The sequence below is a fragment of the Salvelinus sp. IW2-2015 genome, linkage group LG32, assembly GCF_002910315.2.
Source record: "Salvelinus sp. IW2-2015 linkage group LG32, ASM291031v2, whole genome shotgun sequence".
Taxonomy (NCBI): domain Eukaryota; kingdom Metazoa; phylum Chordata; class Actinopteri; order Salmoniformes; family Salmonidae; genus Salvelinus; species Salvelinus sp. IW2-2015.
In genome coordinates, this window is record NC_036871.1 from 1,137,358 (window position 1) to 1,158,594 (window position 21,237).

The following is a 21,237-nucleotide window of genomic DNA, read 5'->3' on the forward strand; positions in this document are numbered from 1 at the left end:
TGCGACCTGGCCAAGATAAAGCAACTGCAAAAATCTGGGCTTTACTTTTACCTTTACCTTTTTTAAGGCGGGGCTTTACCTAGCAACGACTTACAGATGACCTGGAGCCAGTGGGTTTGGCGACGGATATGAAGCGAGGGCCAGCCAACGAGAGCATACAGGTCACAGTGGTGGATAGTATATAGGGCTTTGGTGACAAAACGGATGGCACTGTGATAGACTGCATCCAATGTGTTGAGTAGGGTGTTGGAGACTATTTTGTAAATTACATCGCCGAAGTCAAGGATCGGTAGGATAGTCAGTTTTACTAGGGTACGATTCTAGATTTAATTTAGGATTGGAGATGCTTAATGTGAGTCTGGAAGGAGAGTTTACAGTCTAACCAGACACCTAGGTATTTGTAGTTGTCCACGTATTCTAAGTCAGAACCGTCCAGAGTAGTGATGCTGGATGGGTGGGTAGGTGTGGGCAGCGATCGGTTGAAGAGCATGCATTTAGTTTTGCTTGCATTTAAGAGCAGTTGGAGGCCACGGAAGGAGAGTTGTRTGGCATTGGAGCTCGTCTGGAGGGTTGTTAACACAGTGTCCAAAGAAGTGCCAGAGGTATACAGAATGGTGTCGTCTGCGTAGAGGTGGATCAGAGAATCACCAGCAGCAAGAGCGACATCATTGATGTATACAGAGAAAAGAGTCGGCCCGAGGATTGAACCCTGTGGCACCCCCATAGACTGCCAGAGGTCCGGACAACAGGTCCTCCGATTTGACACACTGAACTCTGTCAGAGAAGTAGTTGGTGAACCAGGCGAGGCAGTAATTTGAGAAACCAAGGCTGTTGAGTCTGTCGATAAGAATGTGGTAAATGACAGAGTCAAAAGCCTTGGCCAGGTCGATGAATACAGCTGCACAGTATTGTCTCTTATCGATGGCGGTTATGATATCGTTTAGGACCTTGAGCGTGGCTGAGGAGCACCCATGACCAGCTCGGAAACCAGATTGCATAGCGGAGAAGGTAGCAGAGAAGGATTCGAAATGGTCGGTGATCTGTTAACTTGGCTTTCAAAGACCTTAGAAAGGGAGGGTAGGATAGGTATAGGTCTGTAGCAGTCTGGGTCTAGAGTGTCTCCCCCTTTGAGGAGGGGGATGACCGCGGCAGCTTTCCAATCTTTGGGGATCTCAGACGATACGAAAGAGAGGTTGAACAAGCAATTAATAGGGGTTGCAACAATTTTGGCGGATAATTTTAGGAGGAGAGGGTCCAGATTGTCTAGCCCTGCTGATTTGTAGGGGTCCAGATTTTGCAACTCTTTCAGAACATCAGCTATCTGGATTTGGGTGAAGGAGAAATGGGGGAGGTTTGGGCAAGTTGCAGTGAGGGGTGCAGGACGGTTGACAGGGGTAGAGGTTGCCAGGTGGAAAGCATGGCCAGCTGTAGAAAAATGCTTATTGAAATTCTCAATTATCGCGGATTTATCGGTGGTGACAGTGTTTCCTAGCCTCGGTGTAGTAGGCAGTTTTATAGTGTCCCAGAACTTTTTGGAGTTAGTGCTAGAGGATGCAAATTTCTGTTTGAAAAATCTAGCCTTTGCATATTGGTTCCTAACTTCCCTGAAAAGTTGCATATCACGGTGGCTATTCGATGATAATGCAGTATGCATTATGTGGTCCCGTGTGGCTCAGTTGGTAGAGCATGGCGCTTGCAACGCCAGGGTTGTGGGTTCATTCCCCACAGGGGGACCAGGATGAATATGTATGAACTTTCCAATTTGTAAGTCGCTCTGGATAAGAGCGTCTGCTAAATGACTTAAAATGTAAAATGTATGCCACAGGATGTTTTTGTGCTGTTCAAGGGCAGTCAGGTCTGGAGTGAACCAAGGGCTATATCTGTTCCTGGTTCAAATTTTTTTGAATGGGGCATGCAGATAGGTAAACAATAAATCCCAACGCATGACGCAACGTTAATTAGCGAGCCAGCTAACAGTACACTGTAACTTGAAATTATACACATAACATTAGCTAGCTACCAAGCCAGCTAATGTTAGCTAGCTAACAGTACACTTGAAATGAAACCACTTTGTCAACATTAGAAACATGTAATATCTGAATATCTTACCAGTATACATCATGGTTGGACGCGTCTCCTGTCTGATGCCATGCATGGATGCCAAAGTTTGACGATGTAATCCAGACTGGTGTTTTCTCCATCTCTTAGCTATCATACTCAAATTCTACTGATTTCAGAACTCAGTCCTCCATAAAGTGGAGAGCATACACATAAGTTTAGCTCAGAGTGTCCCAAACCGGCTCAGAGGGATCCAAACTAGGAGGTCCATGGCAGCACCAAGCACACACAGGTTCCACAGGCTCCAATAAGGGCTTACAGAAGCCACCTGTTTCCCTAATACTTACCCAAGGAGCCTGAACTCTCAGAGCCTCGTGAGGCCTGAACTGTCATTCCCATATAGGGAACCAGAACCTGCTGCAACCTGGCTATGCGCACTGACTGCAGCCCAAGTTACTCCACAGTTCCAAGAATAATACTTACCTTGTAAGCCTGAAATATAAGAACATTTTAAAAACATCACAATATATTTCACAGCAAATTTCAAAACACATTAAGTGCGTGCCCTCACATCACTACTCTACTACCACATATCTACCACACAAAATCCATGTATATAGAGCGAATGTTATCATGTGTGTGTGTATGCGTGTCTGTGCCTGTGTCTCTTCATAGTCCCCCATGTTCCATACAATGTTTTATAAATCTGATTTTACTGCTTGCATCAGTTATGTGGAATAGAGTTCCATGTAGTCATGGCTCTATGTAGTACTGTAAACCTCCCATAGTCTGTTCTGGCTCCCTATATGGGAACCTCTGATGGCATGTATTGTGCAGTATGCATAGATGTCCGAGCTGTGTGCTAGTAGTTTAAAGTTCGGTGCATTCAAAATGTCAATACTTCTCACAAATACAAATAGTGATGAAGTCAATCTCTCCTCTACTTTGAGCCAGGAGAGATTGACATTAATATTATTTATGTTAGCTCTCTGTGTACATTTAAGGGCCAGCCGTGCTGCCCCGTTCTGGGCCAATTGTAATTTTCCTAGGTCCCTCTTTGTGGCACCTGACCACACGACTGGACAGTAGTCCAAGTGCGACAAAACTAGGGCATGTAGGACCTGCCTTATTGGTAGTGTTGTTAAGAAGGTGCTTTATTATGGACAGACCTTTCCCCACCTTAACTACTGTTATATCAATATGTTTTGAACATGACAGTTTACAATCCAAGGTTACTCCAAGCAGTTTAGTCTCCTCAACTTGCTAAATTTCCACATTATTCTTTACAAGATTTAGTTGAGGTTTAGGGTTAAGTGAATGATTTGTCCCAAACACAATGCTTTTAGGACTAACTTATTTCTTTCCACCCATTTTGAAACTGACTGAAGCTCTTTGTTAAGTGTTGCAGTGATTTCACTGGCTGTGGTAGTTGACATGTATCGCGTTGAGTCATCAGCACAGATAAACACAAAGGCTCTTCTCAAATCAAATCAAATCACATTTTATTTGTCGCAGATGTTAATGCGAGTGTAGCGAAATGCTTGTGCTTCTAGTTCCGACAATGCAGTAATAACCAACGAGTAATCTAACCTAACAATTTCACAACAACTACCTTATACACACAAGTGTAAAGGGATGAAGAATATGTACATAAAGATATATGAATGAGTGATGGTACAGAACAGCATAGGCAAGATGCAGTAGATGGTATCGAGTACAGTATATACATATGAGTAATGTAGGGTATGTAAACATATAAAAGTGGCATTGTTTAAAGTGGCTAGTGATACATGTATTACATAAAGATGGCAAGATGCAGTAGATGGTATAGAGTACAGTATATACATATGAGATGAGTAATGTAGGGTATGTAAACATTATATTAAGTGGCATTGTTTAAAGTGGCTAGTGATACATTTTTTACATACATTTTTCCAATATTAAAGTGGCTGGAGTTGAGTCAGTATGTTGGCAGCAGCCACTCAATGTTAGGGGTGGCTTTTTAACAGTCTGATGGCCTTGAGATAGAAGCTGTTTTTCAGTCTCTCGGTCCCTGCTTTGATGCACCTGTACTGACCTCACCTTCTGGATGATAGCGGGGTGAACAGGCAGTGGCTCAGGTGGTTGTTGTCCTGTTGTCTTTATGGCCTTCCTGTGACATCGGGTGGTGTAGGTGTCCTGGAGGGCAGGTAGTTTGCCCCCGGTGATGCGTTGTGCAGACCGCACTACCCTCTGGAGAGCCTTACGGTTGTGGGCGGAGCAGTTGCCGTACCAGGCGGTGATACAGCCCGACAGGATGCTCTCAATTGTGCATCTGTAGAAGTTTGTGAGTGCTTTTGGTGACAAGCCGAATTTCTTCAGCCTCCTGAGGTTGAAGAGGCGCTGCTGCGCCTTTTCACAACGCTGTCTGTGTGGGGTGACCAATTCAGTTTGTCCGTGATGTGTACGCCGAGGAACTTAAAACTTACTACCCTCTCCACTACGTCCCGTCGATGTGGAGTAGGGTGCTCCCTCTGCTGTTTCCTTAAGTCCACGAATCATCTCCTTTGTTTTGTTGACGTTGAGTGTGAGGTTATTTTCCTGACACCACACTCCGAGGGCCCTCACCTCCTCCCTGTAGGCCATCTCGTCGTTGTTGGTAATCAAGCCTACCACTGTAGTGTCGTCTGCAAACTTGATGATTGAGTTGGAGGCGTGCATGGCCACGCAGTCGTAGGTGAACAGGGAGTACAGGAGAGGGCTCAGAACGCACCCTTGTGGGGCCCCAGTGTTGAGGATCAGATGTTGTTACCTACCCTCACCACCTGGGGGCAGCCCGTCAGGAAGTCCAATACCCAGTTGCACAGGGCGGGGTCGAGACCCAGGGTCTCGAGCTTGATGACGAGTTTGGAGGGTACTATGGTGTTAAATGCTGAGCTGTAGTCGATGAACAGCATTCTCACATCGGTATTGCAGATGGGTTAGGGCAGTGTGCAGTGTGGTTGCGATTGCGTCGTCTGTGGACCTGTTGGGGCGGTAAGCAAATTGGAGTGGGTCTAGGGTGTCAGGAAGGGTGGAGGTGATATGGTCCTTGACTAGTCTCTCAAAGCACTTCATGATGACGGAAGTGAGCTTTCTTGGGAACAGGGACAATGGTGGCCCTCTTGAAGCATGTGGGAACAGCAGACTGGGATAAGGATTGATTGAATATGTCCGTAAACACACCAGCCAACTGGTCTGCGCATGCTCTGAGGAAGTGGCTGGGGATGCTGTCTGGGCCTGCAGCCTTGCAAGGGTTAACACGTTTAAATGTTTTACTCACGTCGGCTGCAGTGAAGGAGAGTCCACAGATTTTGGTAGCGGGCTGTGTCAGTGGCACTGTTTTGTCCTCAAAGCGAGCAAATAAGTTGTTTAGTATGTCTGGGAGCAAGACATCCTGGTTCGCGACGGGGCTGGTTTTCTTTTTGTAACCCGTGATTGACTGTAGATCCTGCCACATACCTCTTGTGTCTGAGTCATTGAATTGCGACTCTACTTTGTCTCTATAATGACGCTTAGCTTGTTTGATTGCCTTGCGGAGGGAATAGCTACACTGTTTGTATTCGGTCATGTTTCCGGTCACCTTGCTCTGGTTAAAAGCAGTGGTTCGTGCTTTCAGTTTCGCGCGAATGCTGCCATCAATCCACGGTTTCTGGTTTGGGAATGTTTTAATAGTTGCTGTGGGTACGACATCTTGCTAATAAACTTGCTCACTGAATCAGCGTATTCATCAATGTTGTTGTTTGACGCAATGCGGAACATTTCTCAATCCACGTGATCGAAGCAATCTTGAAGCGCGGAATCAGATTGGTCAGACCATCGTTGAACAGACCTGAGCGTGGGAGCTTCCTGTTTTGGTCTCTGTCTATAGGCAGGGAGCAACAAAATGGAGTCGTGGTCAGCTTTCCCGAAAGGAGGGCGGGGGAGAGCCTTATATGCGTCGCGGAAGTTGGAATAACAATGATCCAGGGTTTTACCAGCCCTGGTAGCACAATTGATATGCTGATAGAATTTAAGGAGTCTTGTTTTCAGATTAACCTTGTTAAAATCCTCAGCTACAATGAATGCAGCCTCAGGATATGTGGTTTCCAGTTTACATAGAGTCAAATAAAGTTCGTTCAGGGCCATCGATGTGTCTGCTTGGGGGGGAATATATGCGGCTGTGATTGTAATCGAAGATAATTCTCTTGGTAGATAATGCGGTCGACATTTGATTGTGAGGAGTTCTAAGTCAGGTGAACAGAAGGACTTGAGTTCCTGTATGTTGTTATGATCACACCACGTCTCGTTAATCATAAAGCATACACCCCCGCCCCTCTTCTTACCAGAAAGATGCTTGTTTCTGTCGGCGCGATGCGTGAAGAAACCAGCTGGCTRTACCGACTCCGATAGTGTGTCTCGAGTGAGCCATGTTTCCGTGAAGCAAAGAACATTACAGTCTCTTATGTCTCTCTGGAATGCTACCCTTGCTCGGATTTCATCAACCTTGTTGTCAAGAGACTGGACATTGGCGAGTAGTATGCTCGGGAGCGGTGCGCGATGTGCCCGTCTCCGGAGCCTGACCAGAAGACCGCTTCGTCTGCCCCTTTTACGGCATCGTTGTTTCGGTTCGCCGGCTGGGATCCGATCCATTGTCCTGGGTGGTGGGCAAAACACAGGATCCGCTTCGGGAAAGTCGTATTCCTGGTCGTAATGATGGTGAGTTGACGTTGCTCTTATATCCAGTAGTTCCTCCCAACTGTATGTAATAAAACCTAAGATTACCTGGGGTACCAATGTGAGAAATAACACGTAAAAAAACAAAATACTGCATAGTTTCCTAGGAACGCGAAGTGAGGTGGCCATCTCTGTTGGCGCCGGAAGTTCCAGAGCCAGTGGGAGGTCATTAGTAAACCTGAGTTCCTTTGTGACATCACAGGATAACTTTTCGACAGTTAACATAACTGTTAACACTAATGTTAGCACAAAGTATTTTGTAACACGTTTACAGTGCATTCAGAAAGTATTCACACCCCTTGACTTTTTCCACATTTTGTTGTGTTACATTCGAATATTTTGTCACTGACCTACACACAATACCCCATAAAGTCAAAGTGGAATTATGTTTTTGAAAAGCTGAAATGTCTTGAGTCTCAACCCACTATTTAACCCACTTTGTTATGTAAATTCAGGAGTACAAATGTGCTTAACAAGTCACATAATAAGTTGCATGGACTGTGCAATAATAATGTTTAACATGATTTTTGAATGACTTCCTCATATCTGTACCCCCCATTACAATTATCTGTAAGGTCCCTCAGTCGAACAGTGAATTTCAAACACAGATTTAACCACAAAACCAGGGAGGTTTTCCAATGCCTCACAAAGAATGCTAACATTGAATATCCCTTTGAGCATTGCAAAGTTATTAATTACACTTTGGATGGAGTATCAATACACCTATTACCTAGAAAGATACTCAGTTGACGGAGAGGAAGGAAACTGCTTAAGGATTTCGCCATGAGGCCAATGGTGAGTTTAAAACAGTTACAGAGTTTAATGGTTGTGATAGGTGAAAACTGAGGACGGATCAACAAAATTGTAGTTAGTCCACAATACTAACATAATTGACAGAGTGAAAATAAGGAAGCCTGTACAGAATAAAAATATTCCAAGACATGTATCCAGTTTGCAACAGGGCACCTAAGTAATATTTCAAAAATGTGGCAAAGCAATTCACTTTTTGTCCTGAATACGAAGTGTTATTTTTGGGACAAATCCAATAAAACACACTAGTGAGTACAACACTCCATATTTGCAAGCATAGTGTTGGCTGCATCATGTTATGGGTAGGCTCCGTAAGAAGCATCTCAAGGTCCTGGAGTGGCCTAGCCAGTCTCCAGACCTGAACCCAATAGAAAATCTTTGGAGGGAGCTGAAAATGCCCAGCGACAGCCCCGAAACCTGAAGGATCTGGAGAAGGTCTGTATGGAGGAGTAGGCCAAAATCCCTGCTGCAGTGTGTGCAAACCTTGTCAAGAACTACAGGAAACGTATGATCTCTGTAATTGCAAACAAAGGTTTCTGTACCAAATATTAAGTTCTGCTTTTCTGATGTATCAAATACTTATGTCATGCAATAAAATGCAAATGAATTACTTCAAAATCATACAATGTGATTTTCTGGATTTTTGTTTTAGATTCCGTCTCTCACAGTTGAAGTGTACCTATGATAAAAATTACAGACCTCTACATGCTTTGTAAGTAGGAGAACCTGCAAAATCGGCAGTGTATCAAATACTTGTTCTCCCCACTGTATATACTGAGATCGTGTGACAGATCATGTGACACTTAGATTGCACAAAGGTGGACTTTATTTAACTAATTAAGTGACTTCTGAGGGTAATTGGTTGCACCAGATCTTATTTAGGGGCTTCATAGCAAAGGGTGTGAATACATATGCACGCACCATCTTTCCGTTTTTACATAGATTATTTTTTTTTACTAATTTCTTTTTTTTTCACTTCACCAATTTGGATTATTTTGTGTATGTCCATCACAAGAAGTCCAAATAAAAATCCATTTAACTTACATGTTGTAATGCAAAAAAAAAAAAAAAAACGCCACGGAGGATGAATACTTTTGCAAGGCACTGTATATCATATAAAGAGCAGGTGCGCTTAATGTCTTGTAAACTAATTTTAAAATACTTATTTTTCTCTAAAATCTCTGAAATCCTATTGCTTTGAATAAAGTTAATCAGTCACATTTCTCATATCGAAAGATGAGTTCCTTTATGAGTTTCCCCTGTAGTCCAGATTTATCTCTTCCTAGGTGATCCCTTGTTCTTCTAACATGTGTGTTTTCTCTCTTCAGCGGGAGTCTGTCGAGGGTTTAGATTAGAACAACTTACTGCTCTCCATTGATACACTGCTGATAGGGTAGACATGCAACCTGTGTGGGTTGGTGGTTGGCTGGGTGGGTGGGTAGCTGAAGGGGAAACAGTTGGAATTCCTCTCTATCTCTCTCTTCCTTTCATCTCTTCTCAGTCAGATGCCGGTTCAGACAGAACTCAGCTAGTCATCCTAGTCAGTCAGGTGTAGGGCTTATTGGTCAGGGGTCAGGGGTCAATCATTGGCCCAGTTCAATAGGGGGACCCCCCTGGCCCTTGCCAAACCATTCTTCAAAAAGCGCAGTATGTTTTTCTCATTAACATTGGCCGGTCACACTAATGGGTACAGCACACATATGGCTATGCATTTAAGAGGCATCACCGGAGGCCTCCTAGTTATTTGGTTTGGTACAAAGCTACTCTCTTCATGGGCAGGGGGGAACTGCTAGAGGGCGGCTTGAGCTTAAAACAGAAGAAAAAAAGAACGACATCCATTCATTTTCATTTAATTCAAAGATATGAGATTATTGACTGCCTGACTGATAGTGGTCATAGTATGTGCAAAGTGAAACTCGTTGTCTGAGAGTCAAAGTGAGGGCAGTGGATCGCTCTTGGCAGAGATTGCCTCTATAAGCTCTTATCTAGGATCAGTTTTCCATATCCCAAGTGTAGCTTTGGCATCAGGCGGTGAATAGCTAAAGAGACCTCCCATCAGCTGGAATTAAACATTTGAGAACAGTAATATTTGACACACTTCTACTTCTGTTCATATACACCCAGTAAAAACGTATGTCCAGTGGGTTGCCAGTTCCAAGTTGGGCTCACGGAGAAAAAAACACCTTGAGTAATTAGTAATTATCCAGCTGTAAAGATGTGAACATTCACAACAACAACAAAAAGCACAAAACCTCTAGGTCACATTAGATAGAAGCCTCTTCGGAAGTAGTGTTCCACCACAATCGTCCACGCTCATTAAAGGCCTCAATATACGACAATGTTTACTGCTCTCCTGAGTGTGCTGAAGTGTGCCCCAGGTATAAACCTCCTGTAACCTGAATCCGTAATACGTTTCCCAGTTCCCGACAACTGTGACCCTATTGGCTAAGGGAAAGGTCAACGCTATGCAGAGAGGGCAATGCAGCTGCCTGTCAAAAGCGATTAGTCATCAGCCGCTGTGACATACACGGGAGTTTTTGATAATGAGCATTCCGTGTAAGGGGGTTCAGAAGTTCAAAGCTGCAATGTGTAAGAGTTTCATTCCAAAATGCTATATACAGTGCATTCAGAATGTTTTCAGACCCCTTGATTTTACAGCCTTATTCTAAAATGGATGAAATAATTTTTCCCCCTCATCAATCCACACACAATACCCCATAATGACAAGGCAAAATCAGGTTTTTAGAAATGTTTGCAAATTTATAAAAAAAAAAAAATGAAATGAAAATGAAATATCACATTTACATAAGTATTCAGACTCTTTACACAGTACTTTGTTGAAGCATCTTTAGCAGCGATTACAGCCTCGGGTCTTCTTGGGTATGACACTACAAGCTTGGCACACCTGTATTTAGTTTCTCCCATTCTTCTCTGCATATTCTCTCAAGCTATGTCAGATTGGAAGTGGAGTGTCACTGCACAGCTATTTTTAGGTCTCTCCAGAGATGTTCGATCATGTTCAAGTCCGGGCTCTGGCTGGGCCACTTAAGGACATTCAGAGACTTGTCCTAAAGCCACTCCTGCGTTGTCTTGGCTGTGTGCTTAGAGTCGTTGTCCTGTTGGAAGGTGAACCTTTGCCCCAGTCCGAGGTCTTTCTGTACTTTGCTCCATTAATCTTTTCCTCAATCCTGACTGGTCTCCCAGTCCCTGACGCTGAAAAACATCCCCACAGCATGATGCCTGCCACCACCATGCTTCACCGTAGGGATGGTGCCAGATTTCCTCGAGACATTCAGTCCAAAGAGTCCAATCTTGGTTTCATCAGACCAGAGAATCTTGTTTCTCATTGTCTGAGAGTCCTTTAGGTGCCTTTTACTGAGGAGTGGCTTCCGTCTGCCCGCTCTACCATAAAGACCTGATTGGTGGAGTGCTGCAGAGATGTTTGTCCTTATGGAAGGTTCTGCCATCTCCGCCATCTCCACAGAGGAACTCTTGAGCTCAGTCAGAGTGACCATCGGGTTCTTGGTCACTTCCCTGACCAAAGCACTTCTCCCCCGATTGCTCAGTTTGGTCAGCTCTAGGAAAATGTTTGGTGTTTCCAAACTTCTTCCATTTAAGAATGATGGAGGCCACTGTGTTTTTTTGTTGTTGTTACCCTTGCCCAGATCTGTGCCTCAACACCATCCTGTCTCGGAGCTCTACTGACAATTTCTTTGACCTCATGACTTAGTTTTTGCTCTGACATGTCTGTCAACTGTGGGACCTTATATACACAGGCGTGTGCCTTTCCAAATCATGTCCAATCATTTGAATTGACCAAAGGTGGACTCCAATCAAGTTTTAGAAACATCTCAAGGATGATCAATGGAAACAGGATGCACTTGAGCTCAATTTCGAGTCTCATACCAAAGGGTATGAATACTTATGTAAATAAGGTATTTCTGTTTTATTTTTTTATACATTTGTAAAAATTTCTCCAAACCTGTTTTTACTTTGTCATTATGGGGTGTTGTGTGTAGATTGATGAGGATTTTTTATTTATTTAATTCAGTTTAGAATAAGGCTGTAACGTTACAAAATGTGAAAATAGTCAAGGGGTCCGAATACTTTCTGAATGCACGTATACATTTTCAGAAATGTTGGTAAATTATATTTTATTGTTTAATGAAATTATTAATCCACCTAAAGTCACTGAACCCCCAAGCCATAAGACTGCTGAACAATTAATCAAATGGCCACCCAGTCACGCCCTGACCTTAGAGAGCCTTTTTTAGTCTCTATTTGGTGTGATTTGGGTGGGCATTCTATGTTCTTTATTTCTAGGTTTTGTATTTCTTTGTTTCTGGCCGAGTGTGGTTTCCAATCAGAGGCAGCTGTCTATCGTTGTCTCTGATTGGGGCTCATACTTAGGCAGCCCTTTTCCCTCCTTCTGTGTGGGATCTTGTTCTTTGTTTGTGTGCAGGGAGTTTACACATCGAAGCTGTTCGGTCGTTGTTATTCTTTATTGTTTAGTCCTTTCTAAGTTTCACTTCATTATTCAATTATGTAGAACTCAAAGAACGCTGCGCCTTGGTCTCTTCCTTCCTTCCGACACCCGTTACACACCCGGACTATTTACATTGACCCCCCCCCCTTTGATTTTGTTTTTACACTGCTGCTTCTCACCCTTTATTATCAATGCATAGTCACTTTACCCCTACCTACATGTAGAAATTGTCTCGACTTTGTCTCGACTAACCTGTACCCCCGCACATTGAATCGGTTCTATATTGCCTCGTTATTGTTATTTTATTGTGTTACTTTTATTTAAAAAATGTACTTTAGTTTATTTGTAAATATTTTCTTAACTCTATTTCTTGAACTGCATTGTTGGTTAGGGGCTTTTAAGTAAGCATTTCCCGGTAAGGTCTACACCTGTTGTATTCGGCGCATGTGACAAATACCATTTGATTTGATTTTATTTGAAAGATATTGGTGTGTTTTTTCACTATCTAATCATGAAATGGGGTTGTTCAATGACAGATTTTAAACAAATACATGTCTATCACTTGATGGTTTCATTTCAGAGAGACAAATAATCATGTTTTTTTTTGCTAAATGCTATACTACATGATCAAATGTATGTGGACACCGGTTGTCGAACATCTCATTCCAAAATCATGGGCATTAATATGGAGTTGGTCCCCCTTTTGCTGGCATAACAGCCTCCAGTCTTCTGGGAAGGCTTTCCACTAGAATTTCAAACATTGCTCCGGGGACTTGCTTTCATTCAGCCAAAAGAGCATTAGTGAGGTCGGGCACGGATGTTGTCAGTTGGTTAGGTCTGGCTCGCAGTTGGCATTCCAATTCATCCCAAAGGATTTCGATGGGGTTGAGGTTATGGCTCTGTGCAGGCCAGTCAAGTTCTTCCACAACGATCTCGACAGACCATTTCTGTATGGACCTTGCTTTGTTGGGGCATTGTCATGCAGGAAACAGGAAAGGGCGTTCTCCAAACTGTTGCCACAAAGTTGGAAGCTCAGAATCGTCTAGCATGTCATTATATGCTGTAGCGTTAATCGGGGCAGCTCTAGCAGGGCAAACATTTTACGAACTGACTTGCTGGAAAGGTGTCATCCTATGACAGTGCCACGTTAAAAGTCACTGTCATCAAGGCAATGGGTGGCTACTTTGAAGAATCTCAAATCTCATTCGTTATTCGTTATTTCGTCACTCGTTATTTCATGGTTTTGATGTCTTCACTATTATTCTACAATGTAGAAAATAGTATGAATAAAGAAAAACCCTTGAATGAGTTGGTGTGTCCAAACTTTTGACTGGTACTGTATATCTGAGGTGATAAAACAAAGACCAGTGTGATTTTATTGTTATACTGGGCAGTTTGTTTTTTGCTATACTAAAAGTTCGTTTTTTGATTGTTTGATGTTGTGGTCTGTGATGTTGAGTTCTGCAAGATTATATCAGTTGATTATATTCATTACAAGTTTAGGAACCTTACTTTCCAGTTGTTTAATGTTCCTATTAAGACGTTCCAGTTGCTGAGTGAATACGAGTCTAGGAAGTATGGCCATGTGAATTTACAGTAATTTAGTAATTTGTACAATTTGTGTTGTGCTGTATTTTACTTTATTCTATAGTATTCCATTTTTTTGTTCTATGAAATTGTATATGCAGTGCTCCCTTGAAAAAGAGACACTTGTCTCAATGGTGACTATTTGTCTTTTTTACACAGGGCGCTCGTGTGTGGTTACGCGAGGAAGAACAGTACCTCCCCAGCACTGTTTCCTCTTGCTCTGGAGGAGTGGTGGTTTTCGCTACTGAATATGGACAGGTAAGACCATAACACTCCCCTTTTTAAAGACAAAATGATTCACCCAAGTGAGTTACGATACACATCTGACAACACCTCAAGAATGTGCTTACATACTTTTAGGGCTGCCAGAATTCTGTATTTATTGGTTGGGATCCCCCTTTTTCCCAACCTTGCCTGCATTGAAAGTATCTGGCAGCCAATATACATAAAATGTTATAAACACAGGGCAGCAGATCTTGGGGGGAAAAAGGAAGAGATGTCATTTCAGAATCTAGTAACCCCTTTTTTAATGCTTTGATGCATATATTGTGAAAACAAGGGATAGACAGGTTTGTAGCTCGTTTAGGGGTCAAAGCGCAAAAAATCGAATTAACCAATGGAATTTGAAATTCTAAGGCCAAAATGATCAACTATGTTTAAGGAATATTCAGACTGGGGGAAAAAAGTGTTTTTGTTGTTGCAACGTATAAAGCATGATTTCTCTAAAGAGGATGGTCCTGGAAAGGACTCAAATAAAGGCTGGACACTACTATGCCTATAAAACTCAATATAGGTTACTTGAAGAGTGTTTTTCTTACGTGACTAACAATGGTTTAATGATGAGCACTACAGAGGAGGCAACCAGCATACAGGGAAGAGCATACTGGTAGTGCAGGCTGATACACCCATAAAACGCTGTGGACAGGCTCTTGAAATGCCTGGTTTACTGCTTATTAAACACTCTGTAAGGTCACTTTGAACACCCCTGTGTTTTGGTGTGTACTTTGGGTTATACTTACCCACAACTCAAAACACTGTTGGGTTTGTGATTAAGGCTGTCGGGTTTGACTCCCTAGAGATCAGTTGCTAACAACACCTTAGAAAGAGGGAATTGATGCCACTGAAGTTCACAAAGTCCTGTCAACGAATTTAGCCACCGTAACGGAGGTGGGTGGTGAACCATGCTTGTGTGAGGATTCACTTTGACTGAAACCTCAAGAAAGGAAAGGGGGGTACCTAGTTAGTTGTACAACTGAATGCATTCAACTGAAATGTGTCTTCCGCATTTAACCCAACCCCTCTGAATCAGAGAGGTGTGGGGGGCTGCCTTAATTGACATCCACATCATCGGCGACCGGGGAACACTGGGTTAACTGCCTTGCTCAGGGGCAGAACAACAGATTTTTACCTTGTCAGCTCGGGGATTCGATCCAGCAACCTTTCGGTTACTAGCCCAAGACATGCAGGCTTTAGCTCAACTGGCTAACATTGCCACAATATTACCAATCATTTTTGCCATCTCTTCGATCTAAGCCTACAGGAAAGTGTGTGCCCTCGGGTCTGGAGGAAAGAAAAAGTAATTCCGCTACCCAAGAATAGTAAAGCCCCCTTTACTGGCTCAAATAGTCAACCAATCACCCCGTTACCAACCCTTAGTAAACTTTTGGAAAAAATGGTGTTTAACCAGATACAATGCTATTTCACAGTAAACAAATTAACAACTGACTTTCAGCACGCTTTTAGTGAAGGACACTCAACATGCACACTTACACAAATGACTGATGAATGGCTGAAAGTAAGACGATTGTTGGAGCTGTTTAAGTGAGGTTGATATGGTAGAAATTGTGTTTTTATACTGAACAAATAGCATTTAGGGATTGCAAATATGTAATAGCACTGGAATTATCTAATTTACTTACATATGCCACTTTGGAGAGGTTTAGGGACACTTGGAAACGTCCCGTGACCACACTTGACACCACTTACTAAAACATCTGCCCATTTCTAGTTGTTAGGTCTATCAATCCCATTTTTTTTCTGATATTGTTCACATTGTGGAAGTCATCTGATGTGTTTCCAGCTCTGGGCATCAATAATTCACTTTTATGTTGTCAATGAAAGATTCCTTTAAAAATAAAAATAAATGTTATTTTGTGTGTGCTTGATCTTATGTATTCTGAACTATGTAACTCCTATCTATCTTCTGATCATTTCCTCATAAACTCCCAGATGTTTTCTTTCCAAATATACCAAGTATTGGCATGTCAGAATCATGTAATTACACATGAATAGCAGTTACTTTTGGGTATGTCTATTTAGGCGGAAATCTAAATTTGGCCATTTCCCAAACTTCGGCGAACTTTAGCCACCACTAGCTAGCAATCAATGGAAGTGATAAAGGCATGTGTTTGCCTTTTAATTAATGGCCAAAACAAACCAAGTATGGAGTTGATTTGAATTGATTTCAGTTGATTTGGCCATGAAATTCTGCCAATTGTACACATCCCCCTATCACTCCCATTTAGATGTTTAGCTAATGTGGATAAAGTTAGCTGAATTTTGTAGTGGCTATTTACAGAAAACCGAAGCATGGTTCCTCCTGGCCAATAGACTACCCTGAGGGTGAGGCAACATCTAACATCAACTTGTAAAATCCCGAACTTCCCCTTTAAACCCGTGTTAATTTTGTCAGATATTTTAGGTATAGTTTTAGTCTTAAACTAAGTTCGAATACTTATACTAACCGCACTAACCATACTATTTGTGACGCAAATTGAGTATATAGTATGCTTATTGGTCATAGTATGGATATAGTTAGTATGCCAAAAGTTCCCGGATGTTGTACTAAATTCGCCAAAATACAAAGTATACATGCAGTATACACTATTTCTGTGCTTTTAGGGCCCATAATGCAATTCTCCAGAAAATGTGCGTGGTTTTCAGATTTGAAGAAAATGGCGGAAAATATGCAGCCGAAGTCCGACGAGAGCAGATACAAATTCATTGCTTTAACTAATTATGACAAATGTTAAGAAAATGTTGAGCAATGTAATAAAGTATTGACTTTTCAAATAAGTTACGTTACAGATTATTTTGTCTGACAATTTGTTAGCTACGCTATCCTTACGAACCACATAGCATTACAGTATGTACAAGTATGTTAGCTACTTACCTATTGTTAGTTGGCTACTAATACATCAAACTTGCCAGAAAGTATATTTACTATCTGCTACCAAACATTTATTGACTTGATTATTCACATAATTCTTAGCTAAGTGGTATAGTCCTTGTGTGTTTCAATGGGCATTGTTAATTCTGGCTATCTACTCCAATTTCAGAGCACTCTCACGCAGAATAACTGATGAATTTACGAACGTTCAACACCCGCTGAATATGGTCGGTGTCAGTAAATGTCTGCAAAATAAAGAGAAATTAAATTATTGCCTGCAACACAGTTACAGTCACCAATGCTCTAGATATCATGAAAATAGCCTTACCAGCTCTGCTAGAGAGAGTAAAATGGTCAGAGTGAGGTGTTCTCTCATTTGTTTGGAAATAGCTAGCCAACGCTAGCCAGTTAGCTTGGGTGCTGTTGAACGCTCAGATCAGCGCTACTCCTCGGCCAGTGTGTCCAGTGTGTGCTCTGAACGCTTCGAGAGCGAAATGCTCTGAATTTACGAACGGACAATCTAACAACGCTCTGGATTTACGAACGCCCAGAGCACGCTCTGGCACTCCAGATTGAATTTACAAACACACCCGAAATCTTTAAATATTTAGCTAGTAATTTGTTATGCTAAAAAGCTAGCAAAAGGTTACATAGCAACAGCATCAACTTCCTATAGACAGGCAAAGCTCTAGTACGCTCAACTGAAACGATACCGTTAGTTTACAGTATACTAAAATAAACTAATGGTATATAGTATGTAATATATACTCATTAAGTATGCAAACTCAGCAAAAAAAGAGTGTTCTTGGGCACATTAACTATGGTGGTCTGCTTGAAACATGTTGGTATTACAGACTCAGTCAGGGTCAGGTAGAAAATGTTGGTCAGCGCATGCTCGGAGTACATGTCCTGGTATTCCGTCTGACCCTGCGGCCTTTGTGAATGTTGACCTGTTTAAAGGTCTTGCTCACGTTGGCTACGGAGAGTGTGATCACACAGTCGTCCAGAACAGCTGATGCTCACGTGCATGCTTCAGTGTTGCTTGCCTCGACGCGAGCATAGAAGTTATTTAGCTTGTCTGGTAGGCTCGTGTCACTGGGCAGCTCTCGGCTGTGCTTCCCTTTGTGGTCCGTAATTGTTTGCAAGCCCTGCCAAAACGACGAGCGTCGGCGCCGGTGTTGTACGATTCAATCGTAGTCCTGTATTGATGCTTTGTCTGTTTGATGGTTCATCGGAGGGCATAGCAGAATTTCTTATAAGCGTCCAGGATAGAGTCCCATTCCTTGAAAGCGGCAGCTCTACCCTTTAGCTCAGTGAGGATGTTGCCTATAATCCATGGCTTCTGGTTGGGGTATGTACGTACAGTCACTGTGGGGACGATGTCATCAATGCACTTTTTGATGAAGCCAGTGACTGATGTGATGTCTTCCTCAATCCCGGAACATATTCCAGTCTGTGTTAGCGAAACCATCCTGTAGCTTATCATCTGCGTCATCTGACTACTTGAGCGAGTCACTGGTGCTTCCTGCTTTCGTTTTTGCTTGTAAGCAGGAATCAGGAGGATAGAGTTATGGTCAGATTTGCCAAATGGAGGGCAAGGGAGAGCTTTGTTCGCATCTCTGTGTGTGGGGTAAAAGTTGTTTTGAGTTTTTTTCCTCTGGTTGCACATTTAACATGCTGGTAGACATTTTGGTAAAATGGATTTAAGTTTCCTTGCATTAAAGTCCCAGGCCACTAGGAGCGCCACCTCTGGATGAGAATTTTCTTATTTGCTTATGGCCTTATACAGCTATGAAAAATATAGATGAAAACTCTCTTGGTAAATAGTGTGGTCTACTGCTTATCATGAGATACTCTACCTCAGGCGAGCAAAAGCTCGAGCCTAGGCTATAAAACATTGGCTACAGGTTAAACAATTTAGGCATACAGCTCTTTTATTCCCATTGTAACCTTAGGATTGGGTTAAATAACATTGATTCCCATAAATAGGGTACAATATGAGCTTTCGAACAATGCCAGAAATATTCCTGTACTCCTAATATTCATAAAATTGATATTTCCAAATCTTTTCAAAAACAACTGCACTCGCATTTGCGGACCGCAATAACGGCAACACAGATGTGATCAAATAAAAAATGCCCTACATGAAAGTAAGAGAAAGTAAACATTATTGTTTTTAATTTCGGTTAGTTACAATTGAAGTGTCCTTGCTGCGCCTCAGTTCAAAAGATTGACGAGTGACTGAAGTGACCGCCCAGGAGCTGGTGGGAGAGCCGGGCATGTTAATTCTGCCAATGAGAGGATTGCATTAAATATTCTGCAAAGCCATGCATGCTTATGATTGGACAAAACAGATGAAAAGGTGCTTCATGTCAAATTGACTGTCCGTTAGACTCACATGGAATTCTCATCTTGTCACATTTACGTCAACTAAAATGAAAATAATTGTGTTATATTAATTGTTTATTCAATGCGTCTTGTCTCATTATCTTCATTAGTTTTCGTCAGGGAAGATATGTTTTGTCTTAGTTATTGTTGACAAAATGAACACTGCTGTAGCACTTTCCTGCAATCAGATGACCAAGTGGCCTCATGGGTGAAATGTTATTCATATATTAATAAACACTTGTTTTTATTTTTTACACAGAAAATCCGATGTTTTTATGTCAAACAGCTTTGTTTATATTTCAGTCTCCTGTGAGGTATATAAAGTGTACATTTGGGATGCAAACTCAAAATGTAATACATTTCAACTCTATATCTGACGTTGTACAGGTGTCTTCTTTCTTATAAGCCCATAACCATCTTTGTGAGGTGTTTACTTTTGTTCCCCAGTAGATTTGTTAAAGACTACCAAGAAACACTGTGTGACCCTGTTTTAGCTCACTGTAGTAAAAGGTTAAAAATGGTCTATCCGACAATGACCTCAAGGCCATTAACCAGCTAACAATATGTGTTAGGTTTTATATCAGTCTTGGCTCAGCACAAGGCAGTGTTTCACGGCCAATCCCTTTAAGGGCTTAAGGTGTCTCACTGCTGTCAGGTTGACTCACACATAGAGCGGTTTAGTTGGTAGATATCATGTAAAGATGTTACAGGCACTCTACTGGGGTATATGATTTAGGTCAATTATATTGGCATTGTCTGTTTTACAGGAGAAATGAAGCACAGTAAGAATTGTTTATGATATTGAGTTGTTATTCCATGTAAGAAATGCCTTCCTAATACTGTATACATACAGTTAACTGAATGGGTATTGTTTGTGTAAGAGATCGAGGTAAATGCAGTGTAAAGGGAACTTTTTTATGTCTGTTTCTTATCATGGAACAGAGTTCTAAAGGATATTGTACTGGTTTCTAACACAGGGGCGCAACTTTGAACTTTAGAAGAGGGGGGGCATAACCTGGCGGTGGGTCTGGGTGTTCTCCCTCAGAATTGTTTTGGGCATCTACAACTAATTTCCTGCATTTCTACTAGGTTTGTCCCGGACAACACCAACAAAAAATTTGTCGACCACGAGAAGTCGTGAATTTTTAAACGTGTATTTTTCCATATGTTTTAAGAAAATCAACTAGGCTATAAGTACTGAATTTGTCTGATGCTTTAATCCGGCTGTTGCATTAAATAATTAAGACACAAATGACTCGAGAGAGCCAGAGATCAAGATAGCCTAACCAGAAAAAAAAACTGTTCCGAACCCTCCTCCCGCTGCTGCTGGCCTTCACAGATTCTGCCGTTATGCTCCTGAAGTTGTAGGTAGTAGGCTACACCAGCGGCCGGCAACCTTTTCCATTTGGAGGGCCAATTTATCTTACCATTTCTACCAATCTGAGTGCCAGTTATGATTTTCATATGCAGATGTTCGTGGAACAGTTAAATTAAATGTATAATAGTCTTGTATGTCAAGATCATTGTCTGTCGTTAATCTGCAATATTCCCGCACCAGCTGTAGGCTATTTATGCAAGGGATAAGAAACAATCAGGTATTTTAGGACGTTTCCACTGGATCAGATATTACATTTTCCCTTTCATGCGGAGTGGTCATTGAAACGGAGAGATCTGGAAATATTGTTCAAATACTTTTAGGAATTATTGTGATTCTCAGTAGATTCTAAAAACAGTCTTCATTTACTTGCTGTTTGAGGTGAAGAAAAATATACTTCAAGAAGCTGCACAGTTTATTAGTGGTGGTGAGTTAAGACAATGACAAATATTATCAGATATCTCCAAATTGGCACATTTATAGGCCTACATTTGCACGCAGGTCATGTAGACTAGTCCTACTTTTTTTTTACCCCTTTTTCTCCCCAATTTCGTGGTATCCAATTGGTAGTTACAGTCTTGTCCCATCGCTGCAACCCCCGTACGGACCTGGGAGAGACGAAGGTCTGGA

At 42.0% G+C, this 21,237-nt stretch overlaps 2 protein-coding genes across 2 annotated transcripts in view; one reads left to right on the top strand and one right to left on the bottom strand.

The window, feature by feature from the left end:
* basp1 (brain abundant, membrane attached signal protein 1) overlaps nt 1-2,357 on the bottom strand; it is a 131,787-nt gene extending 129,430 nt beyond the window's left edge. The window contains exon 1 of the mRNA XM_070436602.1: nt 2,110-2,357. Coding sequence (XP_070292703.1) covers nt 2,110-2,215 — 106 coding nt within the window. The 5' untranslated portion in view covers nt 2,216-2,357. The remainder of the gene's footprint in view (nt 1-2,109) is intronic.
* The window catches only part of myo10 (myosin X), a 273,035-nt gene that overhangs the window by 55,047 nt on the left and 196,751 nt on the right, over nt 1-21,237 (top strand). Inside the window, 1 exon segment of the mRNA XM_070436603.1 lies at nt 13,835-13,933. Coding sequence (XP_070292704.1) covers nt 13,835-13,933 — 99 coding nt within the window.